General features: G+C 44.5%; 1 protein-coding gene, 1 long non-coding RNA gene and 1 other non-coding gene across 3 annotated transcripts in view; 2 read left to right on the top strand and 1 right to left on the bottom strand.

Annotated features, from left to right (window-relative positions):
• Positions 1–5,439: 5,439 nt before the first annotated feature.
• LOC129659225 (uncharacterized) lies at positions 5,440–9,784 on the bottom strand. Its single transcript, XR_008717897.1, has 3 exons — positions 9,477–9,784; positions 6,651–6,765; positions 5,440–6,052 (listed from the first exon to the last, which is right to left on the bottom strand). It is a non-coding gene; the product is annotated as an uncharacterized LOC129659225 (long non-coding RNA).
• DPY19L1 (dpy-19 like C-mannosyltransferase 1) overlaps positions 8,908–20,703 on the top strand; it is a 93,024-nt gene continuing 81,228 nt past the window's right edge. The window contains exon 1 of the mRNA XM_055590425.1: positions 8,908–9,496. Within this exon, the coding sequence (XP_055446400.1) occupies positions 9,199–9,496 (298 nt within the window). The 5' untranslated portion in view covers positions 8,908–9,198. The remainder of the gene's footprint in view (positions 9,497–20,703) is intronic.
• On the top strand, positions 15,601–15,671 carry TRNAG-GCC (transfer RNA glycine (anticodon GCC)). The gene has a single exon. It is a non-coding gene; the product is annotated as a tRNA-Gly (tRNA).

The following is a 20,703-nucleotide window of genomic DNA, read 5'->3' on the forward strand; positions in this document are numbered from 1 at the left end:
TACTGCAGATTAGAAATCTGAAGATGGCAATGAAGGAGTTAAGTGCCTGCAGATAATCTTAAAGGACTGATTGTGTTAACTCATGTTGGGAAATGAAGAAAGACAAGCAAACATCTAGTCTAGCGTGAACCAAGTGTGCTGAGACAAACTGCCAAAGGAACTGCAGAGTATGCTGTGCGAAACTGCTTACAGGGCTGTACTATACCCAAGGGTGATGGAACTGTACAAAGCAAGATGTAGCACTTGGGCCAAGCACTGGGTGGGCTGCTGTGGCATCTGTTCAGGGGAACCTGGACGCCCAGCTTAACCCTCTCTGACTTTCACACTTTGAACAGTGTCAGGAAAAGCACTGGCCCCAAAGCATCATGAACACCACTGCACCTGGTACCAGTGCCCCCAACCCTGAGTTGAAAACTCCTCAGATATGTATAGGAGTTCATGGAGTGTGCAGTCACAGGCCCGAGGATGGAATCTGGGGCTGTGTGCTCAGTCGTTGCCACTTCTTGCTCCTTTGTCCGCTATACCCAGCAAATAGGCCATTTGGGACAGGTCAGTAAGGATTGGGATAAGCTCTTTCTCACTCTGCCCCTATTCTCTCGGTACCTTGGGGCCAATGACAACTGGATCTTGATTCCTCCTGAGGCTGCACAGAATCCATACTGCAGAGCCTCCCAAAGCTTCCAGGAACCCAGCATGATGTGTACCACTTCTCCGGCAAGGTGCCAGGGCTAGTGCTCTACTTTACCAAACTTTGCACTTCAGTGCTTGCAAGAGCAGTCTTGAGTCCAGACACAACATTCCTTGTCTGGTTGCAAAATCAGGTGCTGGAACCCATGCCACTTTCCTCTGAAGAGCCAAAGGTTCCTTACCTGTTACTCCTCCCTAAACTGTTGCCTGGGACAAAATGGACACCATAGCAACATGCAGTTTCAGGTAGGAAAAAATAAGGAATTTCCAACATTGCTGAGTATTGTGGGCTTCAGGTCATCTTCAGATGGCTACAAACTGTCTAAAGCCATTGCCTTTAATGTTAGTTTCTGAAAACAAGCCAGGATTAGTGGCAAGAGCTGAGATGACTTGAATTAATAGCTGCTCGGGAAGTAAAACAACTAAGTATTTTAGTTTTTAAATATATCTACAAAATAGATGCAAAATTATAGTTTATATATACCTTTGAAGGTTAGAGTTACATCCGATTTATAGTCCTGACATTTCAAATGATGACTTTCTGCTTATAACTAATATATGAGATCAAGTATAGCTAATACATGTGGTAACAATGGAAACAGTGAGAGACTTTATTTTCTTGGGCTCCAAAATCACTGCAGGTGGTGAGGTGACTGCAGCCATGAAATTAAAAGATGCTTGCTTCTTGGAAGAAAAGCTATGACAAACCTAGACAGCATATTAAAAAACAGAGACATTACTTTACCAACAAAGGTCCATATAGTTAAGCTATGGTTTTTCTGGTAGTCATGTATGGATATGAGAGTTGGACTATAAAGAGAGCTGAATGCCGAAGAATTGATGCTTTTGAACTGTGGTGTTGGAGAAGACTCTTGAGAGTCCCTTGGACTGCAAGGAGATCAAACCAGTCAACTCTAAAGGAAATCAGTCCTGAATATTCCTTAGAAGGGCTGATGCTGAAGCTGAAGCTCCAATATTTTGGTCACCTGATGCCAAGAGCCAACTCAGAAAAGACCCTGATGCTGGGAAAGATTGAAGGCAGGAGGAGAAGGGGACAGAGGACAAGATGGTTGGATGGCATCACCGACTCAATGGACACGGGTTTGAGCGAGTTCCAGGAAATGGTGAAGGACAGGAAAGCCTGGTGTGCTGCAGTCCATGGGGTTGCAAAGAGCTGGACATGACTGAGTGACTGAACAGCAACAACAAATCATAAATATCTTCTAAAGAGTTAGTGTAAGATTTTAGCTAGTCTCATATTTGTCCTGTTATGCTCTCAATGTCCTCTTACAGCCCTTCTATACTTCACTGCCCTGGTTATAGGAGCAGAGTCTCAGGTCCTGGGTTTTGTCCCCTGTCCATCTTCCTACTGTCTTCTCAGTCATCCCTACCAACCACACGCCACAAATCCATATCTTCAGAGCATGTCTGCTTGCTATTTTTTCAAATCTTATTTATAACCCATCAATCTTTTGAGCACTAGAGTTCACTGTTTTCAAATAGAAAATGTCCTTCTGTAAGGCTCTAAATCTCAATTTATTTAATCTACTAACCTTGTTTTCTGCTATTTTAATTAATTCATTTAATCATACATTTGATGATTTACCTACAAAAAGTATGGGCACCTCTGGTGTGTTAGGCCTTGAGACAGCATAGAGCAGAGGGGGCTATGGTAGGCTACCCAGACTTCCCCGAAGTTAATGCCAGGGGTGTAGGTCGCTAAGAGCTCACCATTGAATCCCTTCTGGGACTGGCTTTTAGTCATACACATTCTATGGAGCTGCCTGCCCACGTCTCTCTCACTCCTTGAAAGAGGCCACCGCCAATAACCAGTTGGTGTGGTGTCACAGACCTGGGACCCTTGCCACAATTCAGAATGATTGTGAAGGCCATCCTAGCTCCAGGGCTCCCTGTTGGATTGATTGAGGCTTCTGCTGCATTTGGTCTGCAGTTCAATTTCTCTTTGTCCAACTCCACTTTCTTGACTCCCTTAAAAGCTTTGTTCTTGAAAGTACCTCCCCGGACTCCGGGACCACCACATACAAATTTTTATCTTAGAGATTCTTGGGGAACCTGACCTAATACAGAGCTTTCCCTCAAGAAAATTGCAGTCTAACAGAGATGTCAGACAAATAAACAGGCAAATTGACAGTGTTAAGTGATATGACAAGGGAAAGTTTAGGTTACTAGATATATGGCTCAGGATGTGAGGGGAGAAAGGAGAGGAAAGTTCCTGCAGGAGATGATTTCTAAGTGAGGGGCTGAGGATGTCAGTTATCTAGAACTGCCAGGGGCTGGGCAGAACAGACGTGTGACAGTTTAAGAGAACAGCATGTGAAGAAGTTCAGGGGGATAGAGGGCAGAGAGGACTGGGGAATGGAGAGAGATAAGGCTGGGAAGTCTAAGATCAAGGTGCTGGGAAATTCAGTGTCTGGTGAGGGGCTCCTTTCCCATTCAAAGATGGCCCTCCTTTCACTATGTCCTCACATGGTGGAAGGGGGAGAAGGAATTCTAAGTCTCTTTCATAGGCACTAATCCCTTTCCTGAGGGCTCTGCTTTCAGGTTCTAATTACATCCCCCCAGCTCCAAATGCCATCACACTGGGGATTTGGTTTTAACCCATGAATCTGGGGAGCAGGGATTATACATTATACATAGAGCAGTGAACATTTGCTGTATCTGCTCTGGAGAATGGGACCAGGGGCATGTTGGAGGACTTCAGGGCATCACCCAGGGCCAGTTGCCAATGGAAACTAAGAATTCATAGGAGTTCTTGCCTTCCAGGCTGTGGGATTTCTCCAGCATTCCTCAATAGCATGGGATCTGAAGTTGGACAGTGGGATTTTGCCAGGTGAGTGAGATGGAAGGACCATGCAGGGGGCGGGGGTGAGGATCTTGACAGAGAGAGTTGCAGTGATGGACTGGAGTGGAATAACAAGGAGACTTAGAGGCATTGGAGGTAGGTTGCTTGAATTTTAACTGCAGGAGTAAAGCCAGATTGGGGTGATGACAAAGAGCAGGGTGGGGCTATAAGAGTGGGGGATCACATAGAATAGGAGTGCAGGTCACCAGAGACGAGAATATCAAGGAGCTGAGAGGTTCAGTGTTAGAAAGGTGCTCAAGTTAGTTGTAGCAATGGTAGGAATTAAGAGGACTGGGGACCAGGACTAGAGTAAATGGTGCTGCCTGAAGAGAAAAGCAATGATGAAAGGTAAAGATGGCAAGGGCCCCGGAGGAGCTTTCCAGAGGCAGAAAGGAGATCCAAGGAAAGAAGGGGGTAGAGTTAATGAGGGAATGAACCTGTCAAGGAGAAAGGACCTCTAGAAAGAGCCAAGATTTAGAGACTACTGAGATGAGCTGAATGTATGAGGGATGGATTGTTGGCCTCAGGGAGCACAAGAGGTTGGGTCAAGGAAACAGTTTAGCAGAGAGCAGATAACTTGTGTGATATATCCAGTTGCTTATCCTGGAGAATGGGCTCAAGCCCTGACCATTCAGTGTCCAAATGAATCCATCCCCCACTTTATCTGCATCCGGAGGCAGGTGAGCATGAGGCTCAGGCTATGAGTCATCAAATTCCTGCTGGATACAGCAAGTCTCTGCCCAAATTAGAGGCTAATGGTGGAATTCATTGGCTTCCAGTGTTTCTAAGTCCACCTGGGTGTGTTTGTGGGGCACTGGGGTGGTGGAGTAGAGGGTAGATGGGGGCAGGTATGCTCAGCATCCTTTAGCAAGTAGTCTGCTCAGGTGCAGAGAGATCTGGGGGCTATGAGACACAGAATCCATGTGTGAGCACTCTAAGCATTTCACTCTCCAGTCTTTTTAATCTATTTATTCCTTAAATTAGTTGTTTCTTCCCTTCCTCATTCTGAAAAGGGTTTAAGGTGTTCCTATTAGCACTTACTATGGGCCAGGCACACAAGGGTTTCAGAAACATGCTGTTCCCTCTCTATAATGTGTTTTCCAAGCTTCCTTCTGTTTAAGCAAGATCTATTGTTCCAATGATGCCTAGACAAGTTTCATCTCCTCCCTGAAAACTCCTAAATCGTGTCAGATGTGGTCTCTCCTCTTTGTAACTCTTTCAGTACTTAGGCTCTGAAACACACATTCTCCTGCACAATCAAATGTGCTCCTAGCTTACCCTGCCTCTCCATCTAAACTGCAAGCCCTTTGGGGATGAAGACTTTATCTGAATTTTTAATGTCTCTAAAATCCACTAAGACACCAAGGACATAGTAAGCCCTCAGTAACAGGAACTGCATTTTAGGGAGACATGCCCCTCTGTAATGGAGTGTTTCTTGATGATGCACTAGAACTAGGACGAATAATGAACTTTCCGAGTTTCTCAGGAACACTCATTGGAGTATGAACAGTTTAAATTACAAGGTCAGTTACCAGAAAGACAGAAGATAAAATTTGAAAACCAATAAAGCAGCAATTTACATTTGTTCTCACCAGAGCCTAAAGGAATACATTATAATACAGTGACAAGTTAATGTTGGAGCTTTGTAGAAAGTTGAACGTTATACAGATGTACTTTGTTGCACCCATTTTAGGCTTCTGTAAAGTGTGCCTTGGTTACACAGGTTCCTCTCTTTATCTGAGCAACCACTGAGGGACACAGCTGTCAGAATCTAGAACTTGAGCTCCAGACACTTTTGCAAAAGGAGATCAAGTGACTTACTCTAAGGTAATGAGAAGTAGATGCCACAATCAAGATTCTCCTTTTGCTCTCACTCTGCGGGTAGGAGAGGGAGTGAGAGGAAAAGGGGGAAATTTGGAAGTTTCAAATAGGGCTTTGAAAATGTCAATGGAAACAAATAAGAAAATTGGTTCCCAGCAGCCTTCCTTTGGCCAAATTTTACTTTTTGTGGTTCTTTTAACAGTATTTCCCTGGTCTCTATAATATTGCTAAACTTTATTTGGGGGCATTTACTTGTCTTTATTAGTCTATGCTCATTTCCTTCTTTTAATCTCTAATTTCTCCATCCCCAACATTTTTTACAAAATTACTTTTTGATTAAAAGTTTTTATTTCAAATGTCCAAAATGTAGCTTTTAGTAAGAAAAGGATTGGGCTTGTTCCTTGGTGACCAGATGAGGAATTCACGTGTGGTTGTTCTGTGGGGTTTCTTTTTCTTAAACAAAAACAAAAACTTATTTTTTATTCATTTGGCTGCATCAGGTGTTAGTTGCAGGACGTGGGATCTGGTTTTCTGACCAGGGATTGAACCCAGGCCCCCCTTGCCACTATACCACCAGGAAGTCCTGCTCTGTGGGGTTTCTCTCCTCCGAATTTGTCTGCTTTGATCCAGTATTTCTATAAGGTCACATGAAGAAGCACTTTCCTGGTACATCTGGAACTCCTGGGGAAAAAGGCATTAAAGGTGGTCAGTAATTGTAATACTTAATCTATATTCATTATAATCTTGAGTTAATTCATAGGATCATCTGCATGCAACACACTTTTTTTTTTTTAAAGTGCAGCCTTCAGTTCTCTGTCTCTCTCTAGCATTCACCACTATGTGGCAGTCCTTGGCCTAAAGATATGAATATGAATACACTGTACTGCCTGCTCTTGTGCCTCTCAGCAAAATGAGATCTGGCACATAACCTTCACGACGATTCCATTTTCTGCTCTACCACCCTCCCTGTATGAAGCAGTCTTCTTTCTTGGGGGAGGGGAGAGAGAAGTAAGAGGAGTTGCTTACCATTTTATACAAGCTTAACGATCCACCAGATGGTCCTTATTTGTAAAGATGGTCCTTATTTGTCAAGCAGGCATGGGAAGCAGGGAACTTTAAGGGGAGGAGCAACTGCTCAGATAGCTGAGAAACTTGCAGCCCAGAGAGGGTGGGACTGGTTGGAAGATTACACAGCTGTCTGTTCAGCACTCTACTCCTCTGCATCTTCACATCTATTCTGGACTGTCAGCCTCAGGCTTTGGGAGGACAGAGGACTTACCATCCTCCATATACAGCATCCATTGCTTTGGACATTTACTGAGCAGTTACTCTGATGGAAGACGGTAAAGCGTCTGCCTCCAATGCGGGTTTGATCCCTGGGTCGGGAAGTTCCCCTGGAGAAGGAAATGGCAACTCACTCCAGTATTCTTGCCTGGAAAATCCCATGGACGGAGGAGCCTGGTAGGCTACAGTCCATGGGGTCGCAAGGAGTCAGACACGACTGAGTGACTTCACTTTACATACACTGTCATATTTATTTCTTTTTTACAGATCTGTAAGGTAGACATCTTTATTACTCTTATTTTAGGGATGAGGAGATGGAGACTCTAAAAGGTCTGGTAACTTAGCCAAGGTCACAGGGCTGGTACATGTCAGACCAGAGGCTGAAATATGGGCCTATCATTAGCCTGTGTCTTGACTGATACACTAGACTGCTTTTCTCTGGGCTTTTCCACTTGGCAAAGGGACTCAGCACTGGTGGAACTGCAAAACCCACTGCGTGTGTCTTAAACAACAGGTGTTCCTCTTTTAATTCAGTTTAACAAACTTCCACAGTCATGCTCTGTGGGACAATATGAGGCTGAGAAGTAGAGCTTCTTTGTCCTCTAGAAATTAAGAGACCAAGGGAGAGGAGGGCTGCTGCTGCTGCTAAGTCGCTTCAGTCGTGTCCGACTCTGTGTGGCCCCATAGACGGCAGCCCACCAGGCTCCCCCTTCCCTGGGACTCTCCAGGCAAGAACACTGGAGTGGGGTGCCATTGCCTTCTCTGAGAGGAGGGCAGGAACTAAGTAACTGTCAGGTGCACTGCAGAACACAGCATAATTCATCTTCATCTGGTTGTTATTCCCTGCATTCATTCCCTCAATCACTCATTTATTCATTCAACAAGTGTTTTCTCTGGCAAAAACGGTACCAGTTGAATCCAGAGGGTAACACACTGGATCATCTGACACATTATTTCAGAATCTAAGATTTCTGTACTATCACTTCAATAATTTTTTAAAAAAGAGTCTAAAAATAGTTGTTCCCTGCTTCGATGAAAGACAAGTGAAAATTTAAACTCACAAAATATAGAATATGAGGGATTACTAATTAGCATGGCAATTTTTTTCCCTTTACAAAATAATTGCCCTTAAAAAGGCATAACAGTGAATGAATGCTGATATTAACTTCCTTAAATAACGAAATCACTGGACATAAACACTTAAGGGCAAGGATCCATAGCCACGTGAAGCACCTGGAATTACAACGGAGACAATGATGTGGTTTCATTTACAAAACTGGAAATTAAGGACAATTTTTTGGAACAAGTCCACTGGACACTGCAAGGAAAGAAACTTATCCACGAGGCTGTAGGGTTTTGTGCAAAGAATGCAAACGTGGGGTGGCGGGAGAAGGGTGACTGGGATCTGCCTAGTTTTCCTAGTCTTCCTAGGCTCCCTTCAGTCATGCCTTCCGCTTGCTAAGGGAAAGAAAAATGGGTTTTCGACTAGTTTTGTTTTAACGGCAAGTAAAGTTTTTCTGCTTTCTTTCAAGCCACAAGGTTACAGCATTTGAAACTAACAGAACACACTTGTTGATAATTTTTTCTTCTCTGTCCATTAAATTTTGTCACCTCCTACCCCGGTTCTTCAGTTTTAAAGTCAGGCACACACTTGCGTCTCGATCCTTATCAGCTCCCCTGGAGGTACTCTGATGGCATTTTAAATCAGGGTGCCTTGCTTGTCGCATCCTTTAGCGCGGGAGCTGCTTTCAGCAGCATTCTAAACTGAGACCACACGTCGTGAAGTAACGTGATCCAATGGCTCTACTTTGTTAGGTTCTTTTTCCAGCGGCTGAGCCACCGAGGCGCCAGAGCGCTCGCACAGCGCCCCCGCGTGGTTATTCCCGAGCGCCTTCCCGCCCCCGCCACCGCCCCACCCTGTCCAGCCGCTCCCGCTACGAGCTGCTGGGGCCACGCGGGCTTCCCCGGGCTCCACTTTCAGCCTTAATCGGGTCCGAAACTTCCACAAGCGGCCCCCTCCCCCAGAGGGCCCTTTCTTCTTCCCGGCCGTTCCCAATGGGAGGGACAGCTGCTCCCGGAAGGCGGTTCGTGCCCTCGCCTGGCCGAGCCCCATGCGGGTCCGAAGAAGGGCACGGGTCGCGGGGCGGCCCCAGGTCGGCCCCCGCCCCCGCCGGAAGTCCGCGCGTGCGCGTTGGCCGGCCGGGAGCGCGCGTCCGGCGCGGAGGGGCGGCGGGAGCGGGGCCGCGGCCGCTCACAGTGTCCCCGCCCCCGCCCCCCGGCGTTCCGCGGTCGCCGTGACAACCGGAGCGGCGGCAACGGCGGCAGGCGCTCGAGTCCGGCGCCGCCTCCCGGCTGCACCGCCAGCAGGCAGCCGCCGCCCGGCCTTGCAGCTCTCCCCGCCTCCCCGCTCGCGGGGAGGGACCGGCCCGCCCTCCGCCCGCCCGCCTGCCGGAGAGTGAGCGGCGCCGGGGCCGCCCCGCCAGCCCGGCGTTTCCCGGCCGCCGTCCGGGGCGCGCGCAGCGAGCGGGCGCGACTATGCCAAGATGGTCCTGCAGGCGCGGAACAAGCACCGGGAGGCGGCCCCTAAGCCGCCCCAGCCGCCCCGCGCCTCGCAGTCACCGCTGAGGGGGTCGCCAGATGTCGGCGCCGGGGAGCCCGGGCCCGAGCGCGCGCCCCCGTCCCCTAGGCGCAAGGGCGCCGCGGGCAGAAAGGGGCCCAGAACCGAGTCCGCCGCGCCACCCGCCGGGGGCGGCCTCGGGGGGCGCTTGGCGGCCGGGCTGCGCGGGGCGCTGGGCCTGCGGCGCTCGGGGCGCGGACGAACCTGGACCACGCTCCTGCTAGGTGAGCAGCCCAGCGCGCGGGCGCCGCCGGGACGCGGAACTTTGAGGCGCGGGCCCCCTCTACCCTTTCTCTCCGCTCTCCTCCGGCTGCCGCGCCGCCGAGCTCCACCGGTCGGTCTCCGCCAGTTTGCAGCCCTCTTCGACTTTTCCTGGGACGTCCTTACCTCTTCTTTCACTCCCCCTCCCTCAGGCTCAGCCTTCCTCACTCCCTTTCTACTTGCTCTCTGTCTCTGCTTTAAAAAAAAATGGCCCCGAGATCAACAGCTGCCCGGCCTGGCTGCGAACTGGCAGGTCTGCGCTAACCAGACTCAGGCGCTGTTGATTGGCGCGGACCGGCCGCCTTCCCGTTATCTCGGCCCCTGTCCGGGAGGATGGTTTGCTTTGGGTTGGAAGCGATTCTGCTGAGCTCAAAGCAAAAGCTCATCTGCTGTTCTAGAAAGTTGCTAAACTTATCTTTAAATTTTAGCGTGCCTTTTTCGTCTTGACTGCAAACACCGCCGATGGCACTTTGTGATTCCCCTCCGCAAGTACTTTTCAGGTCGCGTTGTGTGATTGGTATGGAGGGCTCTCCTCCTCATCCACTACGTTGACCGAACGAATAATGTGTAATGATGTGCTGAAAAAAATAAAGTTGAAACATTCGCGTGTTGTGGAACGACTTCAGGTTTCCTTTGTTTCCTGATTGACATTCTGATAAGGCAAGTTATAGCAGTTTGAATGATAGGCCTGATTTTTCTAAGTCAGCTAGTAAAAAGATGTAACACTGCCTTTCCTATATAATGTCATTAATGGACTTTGGCTACTGAGTTATTTAATTCTTTGTCCTTTCTAATTCCCTTAGTGATATCAAAGAATTTGGAGTTCAGTATAGATCAGGGAATAAAATACAGCATATCAGCCTCCCCTGAGATCACAGGCATCACTAGAAGCCACTCAATTATAAAAAGCCACAGTCATCACACACATTTTAATGGGTGCAATTAGGTTGATATTACTATAGGGGTACTTTTTTTTTCTATGATAGATTCAAGCTTAGAAAAATTCAGTATTTTCAGTATATTTCTCTCTTTTTTCAGCAGTGAGCATGAAAAATCTTGTCAATGTGCAGGTTAGATAAATTCACCTTGGGGAGGCAGCATGGTACAGTGGATGAGACAGAGGCTCTTGATCCAGTTCAAGGTGTTTAAGTTTGGTTTAAGTTTGAAGTTATTTCCTTTGTGAGTGTTGCCTTCTGTATGCCTTCTCTATTATCACCTGCCCTGCTTACTCCAGGGCATGTCCTGAGGAGCAGAACCCAAAGGAGCTGGGGTACAGCATGGCTAGACAGTTTGTATCTAAGCATTTAACAATTTTAGTTGCTATTATAAAAGTACATGCATAATACTGATTTGATATCTGGTGACAGGATGAAGGGGACTTCCCTGGTGGCTCAGTGGTAAAGAATCTGCCTGCAATGCAGGAGCCCCTGGAGACGTGGGATTCAATCGCTGGATCTGGAAGATCCCCTGGAGGAGGAAATGGCAACCCACTCCAGTATTCTTGCCTGGAGAATCCCATGGACAAAGGAGCCTGGTGGGCCACAGTTCATAGGGTCCCAAAGAGTAGGGCAGGACTGAAGCGACTTAGCATGCATGCAGGACAGGATGAAATTGCTCCCCCCCCCCCCACCCCCACTATCTGCTATAAACATTAACCACTTTATAGCAAAATACAGTATGCTATCACTCTTTCAGGGACGTTATGGTGACAAACCATAGAATATCTGTTGCCATTTTTGTGCATATTTTCTTTGCTCCTAATTACATTTCTTTTGAATCTTATATCGGATGGCTTATGTTTGGATCTAGTAATGCTCAGACCTAAGTACAGTTTTATATTACTATCGCAGTGTGGCGCTTTGGGTATTAGAAGGAGGTACAGTGAAGGTCCCACAGTTTTGGATGTACTTTGGGCAGTGCGGCCATCAGATGGATGGAGGTTGGATGACCAGATCAAGGTCTAGAGACTTACTGTCCTTGATAGCTGTTTACGTGGGGCCATAAGGCAGCTTGAAAGATGGTTCTGGAGAATAGTCAGACCTGGGATGTTTAGTTCTTTCTCTGGATCTGTACTTTCAGATCCATGAAAAGGAGCAGGGTTTGGACATTTTTGAAAGCTGCCTCATTTCACTCTTCTTTCCCCTCCACAAATCAGTGAGAGTTGAGCTGACATGGTGTGGTTTTTTACTACAGTATTTTGCTATGACAAAAATTGCTTCATTTATGTTTTGGAAGAAATTTTAACCATTTGGTTCTCCCTGATAGAAGCACATCTTTTAAAGAGAGACTGACTTGGGGTTCCTAGTCTCTCATCTTCTCTACATATGTAGAGCAGTGGTGGGAAACTCACTTCTTGTCAAAGTGGCCCTTTCCACTGTTTAGCAGTATAAGCTCTGTTAAAAAAAATCCGTTTTATTAAACATGTCTGTCTTTTAGGTATTGTTTACTATTTGATGGTAACAGTCATAAAGAAGGTTTTTGAAATGTTTATTTTTAGAAGTTTCAACTCAGTAGCTCCCTTTATCAGCCAGGGGAGGCAGTGGTGTAGTAGAAAAAACCATGAGTGTTTCTCCAACTTTTTTGACCACGACCTTCAGTAAGCAACATAATTTCCATTAAACCTGCTCACACTTGTGAAAAACCAACCCTGTACATTTATGCGTCTGTCTGTCAAGCTGTTTGTGTATGTCAATGTCCTGGCAGGAAACAGATTTAATAAGTGGCCTGTTTTCAGAAGTATGAGCAGGTTTAAGAAACCCACAAAGGACACTGAAGCACCCAGGGATTGTCACCAGTGGGAAGATGCTACCACTTCTGGACTTGAAGTGGAAAGGGAGCTCTCACCGGAGCTGAACCCAGGGAAAGCTGTGCGGTGAGGGCAAGATCACTCAAGAGGAAGGATCCCAGACACTCCTGCCCACCCTCTGATCTCCCACTGGTGCCTCTCACTGGCTGACCTTTGGCAAGAGGCCCAGCTGAATCATTGTGTAGAGTCAGCCTCCTGGGGCTGGGAACAAGGCAGAGAAGGGAGGAGAATGAATCTGAAAAGGGAATGGAGACTAAGGATCAGAATGTACACAATATTTAAAGTTAAAAGGTCATGTACTGTACTCACCCTGTAATATACAGTACACCCTGATTTTCTGTTCTGACCTTTATCAAAAATGCTGTTTGTAAGCAGCCTTAGAAGAACTATTTGCTGATTCTGTACCTATTTCAAACTTGTTGGTGCCTGAGCGAAGCATATAGCTTCTCTGAGTCTCAGTTTGTACACATATTAAAATGGGAGGCCTGGACTAGACCAGTTCTCCATCTTGGCTGTATACTAGTGTCACCTGGAAACTTAAAAAAAATCCGGATAGCTAAGCCACAGGTCAGACAGATCGGAATTGGGTGGGATGACGTGGAAGGAGGCATCAGTAGCTTTAAAATCTGATGTTCTGCTTCCCTTAAGGAACAGTCTGTCCCTCATCACAGGCTTCCCTGGACAGAGAAGCCTGGTGGGCTATGGTCCATGGGGTCACAAAGAGTTGGGCATGACTGAGCATCTGGGTATCTATGTCCTTCATCACAGAACTGACATTCCTACTTGGCAGCAGTCCCCTGGAACTAGTGTACCTGCCCCTCCCCTCTTTTAAATATGGACACAGACGACAAAGTTTGCCAAGCTTTCTTTTAATTTCTGTTGTTTTCCCGACATGGACTGTGGGCTGCCGTTTATCATCTGATATGTCTGTTGTATTAACTGGAGATTCATGGAGATGGTGAAGACTAGGGATGTGGTGAGGGGACAGATTTAAGGGAGAAGGTCAAGAATTCATTCTATCTTGGACATGTTACCTTTGAGACATTGTGAGAAGTCCAAGTACAAATGTCAAGTAGGCGAGGGACATAAAAGGGCTGAGTGGGAACCTAAAATAGGGAGTCTTCAGCAAATGCTGCTACTGCTGCTAAGTCGCTTCAGTCGTGTCCGACTCTGTGACCCCATGGACTGCAGCCCACCAGGCTCCCCCGTCCCTGGGATTCTCCAGGCAAGAACACTGGAGTGGGTTGCCATTTCCTTCTCCAATGCATGAAAGTGAAAAGTGAAAGTGAAGTTGCTCACTCGTGTCCGACTCTTAGCGACCCCATGGACTGCAGCCTACCAGGCTCCCCCGTCCCTGGGATTCTCCAGGCAAGAACACTGGAGTGGGTTGCCATTTCCTTCTCCAATGCATGAAAGTGAAAAGTGAAAGTGAAGTCGCTCAGTCGTGTCCGACTCTTAGCGACCCCGTGGACTGCAGCCTACCAGGCTCGTCCGCCCATGGGATTCTCCAGGCAAGAGTACTGGAGTGGGGTGCCATTGCCTTCTCCAGGTCACCCCTAGAATGTGGAAAGGTCAAGACTTGAATCCAAGCAGAATGGCTCCAGAGTTCATGCTCTTAAATACTACTTATAAACATTATAGTTAATCCCATAAAAAGCAGTCCTCTTTCATAGGAAAGATCAGTTCTCCATGGATGATCTTTCATTATTCAAGAATCATTAAGCAGGAACAAGTTTAAAAACCAGAAGAATTACTTTTTAGAGTACATAAATCTACAACTATTGTAACCTTTATTTTTGGTTTAATACTAATTTTTATTTTCTTAGCATTATTACTATCTCCCCCCACCCCCCTCATAAGTGCATTTAAGAGCTCATATATCTTCATGTTGGCCTGGCATATTTCCTCATATTTGATTTCCTTTCCAGAGTAACAAATTATCAAGTGTTTTTTTCAGTACTTTGACTACATGTAATTGATTCTTGGATGGCATTTTGTAATTTTAATCACAGCAGCAAATGTTAACCTACTAGCATAGTCACCAAAATCAGTCACAGAAATTCTGAGTGATTCATTGTGGTGACCAAGGGTTTATCTTGTAGTTTACAGTAGCACCAACTATATCTTAAAATGAAGTTTATAAACCACTTGGCCAGTAACTTATGAAAACTTGCCATCTTGACAGATTTTTAATTTGAGAATATTGTTTTAATTGAGAAGAATGAGGATTTATTCTTATTTTCACACCAGCTCCAATTTGCCTAATAAGCTATTGCTCTACGTGTTTTCCCGTTACTTCCTGCAGTAACCACTGCTTTTTGTTGGGCAGCCTTTCAGTGCTGCAAATGTCACAGGTCAGACTCTTTTCCCCATGTTTTCATACTGATCATAAAGTACTTACATAACTAGCAGAGTGCCACTGTTTTCTAGTATATTTAAAAGTTTTTTGTTTTTTTTAAAATAAGACCATTTTGCCAAAATTTTACTTTCATATTGGATTCAAAGGATTCGTTAACAAAAGAAACCACTCGTTACTCACAAACAGTTTCAGTTTTTTTATAGAAGATTATTTGACTTAATTTAAATGTATAATCATTAAAAGAAAAATAGAAACAATAGAAAGAAGTAATAGCGTATACCTCACCAAATTGGGCCAACCTACACCCAGACTTGAACAGTGCTGGGAAGTCTGGAGTCCCGATTGGGAAAAGGTCCCAGGCAGTGTCCACTCCACCAGTGAGACTTCAAATTGCAGCTTTGGGAGCTCTTGCTTATAATCTCAGGCTGCAAACTGATTTCATGCAAAAATGCAGCTCTGATTTACCTTTTACCATGCTGTTTTACCTTGTGAGTCATAGGATTTCGTTAGACAGTGAGGGGTTGGCCAGACCTCCAGGGGCTCAAGAGTTCTAAGACCTACTACTCCCTTTCTTATCTAAAGTGCTTCCTGACTTACTGTGCTTGCAGGCAGGCATGAAATCTGGGCAGTGTCCAGGGAGGTCAGAAGAAGGTCTGAGGCCTGGTCTCCTTCTGAAGCCTGAGCAGGACTTCCTCCATTTTAATGTCCCTAACAAAAGACCTGATTTCTCACTCCTCTCATCTTTGATCTCCTTGGAAGTTTCATGAAAATCTAAAAAGTTAACTCCTGGAATTTTATATACGAGGAAACTAAAGTGAGACAGGTGAATGGCCTGACATCTCTTGTGAATTCACTGAGTCAAGTCAGAGATTAAAGTTAAGGTATCTTGGCTTCTTGGGGCTTCCTGGGTGGCTCAGTGGTAAAGAATCTGCCTGCCAAGCAGGAGACTCAGGTTCAATCCCTGGGTCAGGAAGATCCCCTGGACAAGGAAATGGCAATCCATTCCCGTATTCTTGCCTGGGAAATCCCACAGACAGAGTCATCCTGTGGGCTACAGTCCATGAGGTCACAAAGAGTCAGATGTGACTTAGCAGCTAAACAACAGTTATCTTGACTTGTTTGCTACATCTGTCAAATTGTAGGTTTCAGATCTATAATCTAAGGCAACTGTCAAAGATACTGTAATGGGAACATATTTAGTAGTTCCAAGACCTAATCATATGTTCCAAGACCTAATAACTTTTTTAGCAAGAGTTCTGCTTTGGTGGCTTATGCTCATTTAGGGAATTGCTCTGTTTGTTAAATCCTTATGGTCAACCTGTCAGCCTCTGTTTTGTCTTTGTATAACTTTTTTTTTTTGGAAACTACTAAATTTTGAATTGTTTTTGGTTGGTTGGTTGGGATTGTCATTAAAAAAAGCAGAGCGAAATATTAAAAATCAGTGTCATAGTTTTCTTAATCGTTTAATAGGTAAGCAAAACGTGCTACCCAAGAGCAGTTTGAAATTTGGAGAGAATACATAGCCTTGAGAATCCATAGCTGTAACCTTAAAACTTAAATGGCTTCTTGATTAATGAACTTGTTAAAATCTCTTGCTTCATATGATGGGCCTGGGGGTGTACTGTGTATATATGGATCTTTTTTTTTTTTCTCTAGGGAAGAGATGCAGCTTCTACATTTTTTTCCTGTTAGATTTACTAAAGCTTTACAGTTTCAGTATGATTGCTGAGAAGCGTTTAATGAGCCTAGCATATTATTTCAGGTGTATATTTTATCCCGCTACTTGTTCTTTAAAAACTGAAATGCATTTTTTTCAGTCAAGAGAAAATTACTTTATTAAAATTGCTAATGTAAGTTACTGTTAGATTTCTGAAATATTTTTGCCCATGTTATATGAAGATATGATTTTAAAAGGAAGCTAGAATTTATTGCTTTAAAAACACATGTATTGGGTAGTTGTATTAAGATTGCCTACTTTAATATATGTATATACATAAATATTTTTAATATTTGGATTCTTCCCTGGTGGCTCAGACAGTAAAGAATCTGCCTGCAATGCAGGAGACCCAGGTTCAATCACTGGGTTGGGAAGATCCCCCAGAGAAGGGAATGGTTACCCACTCCAGTATTCTTACCTGGAGAATTCCATGGACAGAGAAGCCTGTTGGGCTATAGTCCATGGGGTCACAAAGAGTCAAACACAATTGAGCGACCAACACACTTTAATATATGTGTATACATAAAGATTGCCAGGAGAAATAGCAATAACCTCAGATATGCAGATGACACCACCCTTATGGCAGGAGCTAAAAAGCCTCTTGATGAAAGTGAAAGAGGAGAGTGAAAAAATTGGCTTAAAGCTCAACATTCAGAAAATGAAGATCATGGCATCTGGTCCCATCACTTCATGGCAAATACATGGGGAAACAGTGGAAACAGTGTCAGACTTTATTTTTTTGGGCTCCAAAATCACGGCAGATGGTGACTGCAGCCATGAAATTGAAAGACGCTTACTCTTTGGAAGAAAAATTATGACCAACCTAGATAGCATATTGAAAAGCAGAGACATTACTTTGCCAACAAAGGTCCATCTAGTCAAGGCTATGGTTTTTCCAGTGGTCATGTATGGATGTGAGAGTTGGACTGTGAAGAAAGCTGAGTGCCAAAGAATTGATGCTTTTGAACTGTGGTGTTGGAGAAGACTCTTGAGAGTCCCCTGGACTGCAAGGAGATCAATCAGTCCATTCTAAAGAAGATCAGTCCTGGGTGTTCTTTGGAAGGAATGATGCTAAAGCTGAAACTCCAGTACTTTGGCCACCTCATGCGAAGAGTTGACTCATTGGAGAAGACTCTGATGCTGGGAGGGATTGGGGGCAGGAGGAGAAGGGGACGACAGAGGATGAGATGGCTGGATGGCATCTTTGGACGTGAGTCTGGGTGAACTCCAGGAGTTGGTGATGGACAGGGAGGCCTGGTGTGCTGTGATTCATGGGGTCGCAAAAAGTCGGACACGACTGAGCGACTGAACTGAACTGACTGAACTGATACATAAATATTTTTAAAGTGTGAAAATTTACATTGTATAATTCTCTGTTTAGAAGTCTAATTTTTATACTCTTTTGTGGGGGGGGTGGTATTTACTTTCCATGTTCTGTTTTCATTCACTTCAAAGTAAACCTTTGTCCTTGATTTTTAAATTATTTCTCAGGAGTTTTCTCCTTTATGCCAGTACATCCTTTTGGTTAAATGTGCTTATCAGCAATTCTATTCTGCTTGAGCTTCCAATGAGAAGAAAACCAGAGTCATGAAACCCAGGCTTTCCTGGAAGCCTTGGTTTATTCCAGTCATGTGACCTTGGGCCTCAGGGGAAAATAAGAGCCATTTTTTTGCCTCAAAAGGAAGTCAGGGTCTTTTTGCTTAATCTTTGAAAGTGCTCAGTGAACTACAACTGATAAATAGTTAGGTTTATTCATGATAATTGAAATTTCTTAATTTTTCCCTAACTGTTGTAAGATACTATTTTGCTCAGTGTCAGATATATGGAGGAGATTCAAATTAACTATGGTCAACCTTACAAGTATAATTACGTAGACCACTGTGAATTTTTGATCTTATTTAGGAGCTATATGGTTTTCTTCCAGTCATGACTGAATTTTAAAGTAATCCTACTTCTCACTTTGGGAGTCAGTGTCTTATTAATCAATTGAGTATGTTTTTTGCCTACTGAAACAAGAAAACAAATTAAAAGGGTCAAACCTGCCGAGGCTTTTTTTAGTTTGGGGAGCAGAAATATCCAAAAGGAAAACAGAAAATAATCACGGAGGCCCTTTGGAGAATCTGAAGTCCTTATTAGTGTTAGTAGTTGTAGCTATTGTTGTTATTCAGTCGCTAAGTTGTGTCCGATTCTTTGCGACCCCATGCACTCTAGCCCACCAGGCTCCTCTGTCTATGGGACTTCCCAGGCAAGAATATTGGAGTGGGTTGGCATTTCCTTGTTCAGTGGATTTTCCCTACCTAGGATTGAACCTGTGTCTCCTGCGTTGGAAGGCAGGTTCTTTACCACTGTACCACCAGGGAAGTTCCCAGTTGTAGCTATGCAGAGTTATTAAATGCTAGGAGTAGAGATAACCAAGTAAAAACCCTCATTTCACATTTGATGAAAATGAAACTGAGGCTAAATAAGTCATATGAAATCCAAGGAATATTTCTTCTCAAGAATGTAAAGAAGAATTTGATTCTTAATTTTAATTCTTTCCCTTTCTTAATTATAATTCTCAGCTGTCAGGATTTTGACAGTTTTTTCCTTCAGAATACCTTTTGAATTTATGTTTCCCTTTTCATAACAAAAACTGTTAAAAATGTAGCCTTCCAAGCCCCAAGTGAGATCTATTGCATCAGGATCTCTGAGAGTGGGGGCTCAGGGATGCAGTCTTAACATGCCCCACCGCCATCAGCGTTTTCATCCGTGGCTGCACGTTAGAATCATCCCCAGTACCAGGTCTAGCAGTGTCCAAAGCTCCGCGATGATTCCAGCGTGCTGTCAGTGTTGAGATATTGCCCTTAGAAGTGTTTATAAATCAGCTCAGGGGTCTGGGGATCTGGAATGGGACCTTAGAGTCTGAATTTCTGATAAGCTCCCAGGTGACCTAATTATTACTAGAAAACATGTGGAATACAAAGCAGCCAATTCTTACATTTTGTGAACAAGTATGAATATTTTGCTCCAGCCGCTTCTGTACCAGTGATCATTAACCTTGACTGTAGATTAGAATCGTTCAAGTATTAAAATAAGAAAACCTGGAGTTTCAGATTTAGGCGCCCTGGATTAATACTCAGACATCTCTAGTTTTATTTAGCAACACTGATGATTCTAATGCAATCCCAGGATTTAGATCACTTTTGCTCTATGTTGCTGCTTTATGATGTTCTTTCTAAATGTTGCTCTGTTTCTTTACTGACTGAAAGTGCTTCTGAACCTTTTTTTGTACATCGTGGTGCACAGTAAAAAATGGTAATGTTTGTGTGGTGTGAGTGTGAGAGTAAATGGTCTCTTCAAAATGCAGAGATTTCTGGCCCAGGGGGCACTCTGCTGGCTCCGGTTCTTGGTACCACTGGTTGAGTAGCTATGACAATACCCCCCACCCCCTCATCCCCTGCGCCACTGAGAGCCAGACACACTGTATATATAGTGAGTGAGCCTTCAGTTGACACCTCATTATTGTTAGTATCATGTGTATTCTGTATCATCAATATTAGTGATGGGAATTCTTTTGCTCTGTTGGATCAGAGTCCACATCCAGCTTTATTGTAGCTGTCTTTTGGCTACTCAACATAAATCCTCACCTAAGTTGTAATCATGTCCTGAAATCCAACCTCTCCCCCTCACTTCTGCCCACCCAATCCCACTTTAATAAACCCTGCCCTGAGTGGCCATTATTGATCTGCCTTCTCAGATTTCTTACGGTTCATAGACTTTGTGCTATTTACTTGGGTGCGGGTGTTCTCTCATTATTTTATGTACCTAAATCTTATCTCTCAAAGATTTTATCTTTAAAGGTACAGATGTTGGCTTATATTTCAGTCTCAAGTACTCCAGCATAGGGAACTGTGATAAAGGTAACTTTGGTGGAAAGTTTTTACTTTCGCTTTAGGTTTGAAGGATTCATGAACGAAAGAGTGCCTTACAAACACATAAACAATTTCAACCTTTTATAGATTATTTGACTTAATTTAAATATACAGTCATTAAAAGAAAAAAATTAGAAACAATGGAGAGAAGTAATAGCATTGTTGTTCAGTCGCTGTTGTGCCTGATTCTTTGAGACCCCATGAAACGCAGCACACCAGACTTCCCTGTCCTTCATTATCATATATGTGAAACATACATGTGTAACAGCAATACATCACCAACATCCAGACTTGAACAGCCCTGGTGAGTCCTGAATGAGAGCAATCTGGAGTCCCAATTGGGCCAAGGTCCCAGGCAGTGGCCAGACCGTGGGTGA

The sequence above is a fragment of the Bubalus kerabau genome, chromosome 8 (assembly GCF_029407905.1).
Source record: "Bubalus kerabau isolate K-KA32 ecotype Philippines breed swamp buffalo chromosome 8, PCC_UOA_SB_1v2, whole genome shotgun sequence".
Classification (NCBI taxonomy): Eukaryota; Metazoa; Chordata; class Mammalia; order Artiodactyla; family Bovidae; genus Bubalus; species Bubalus kerabau.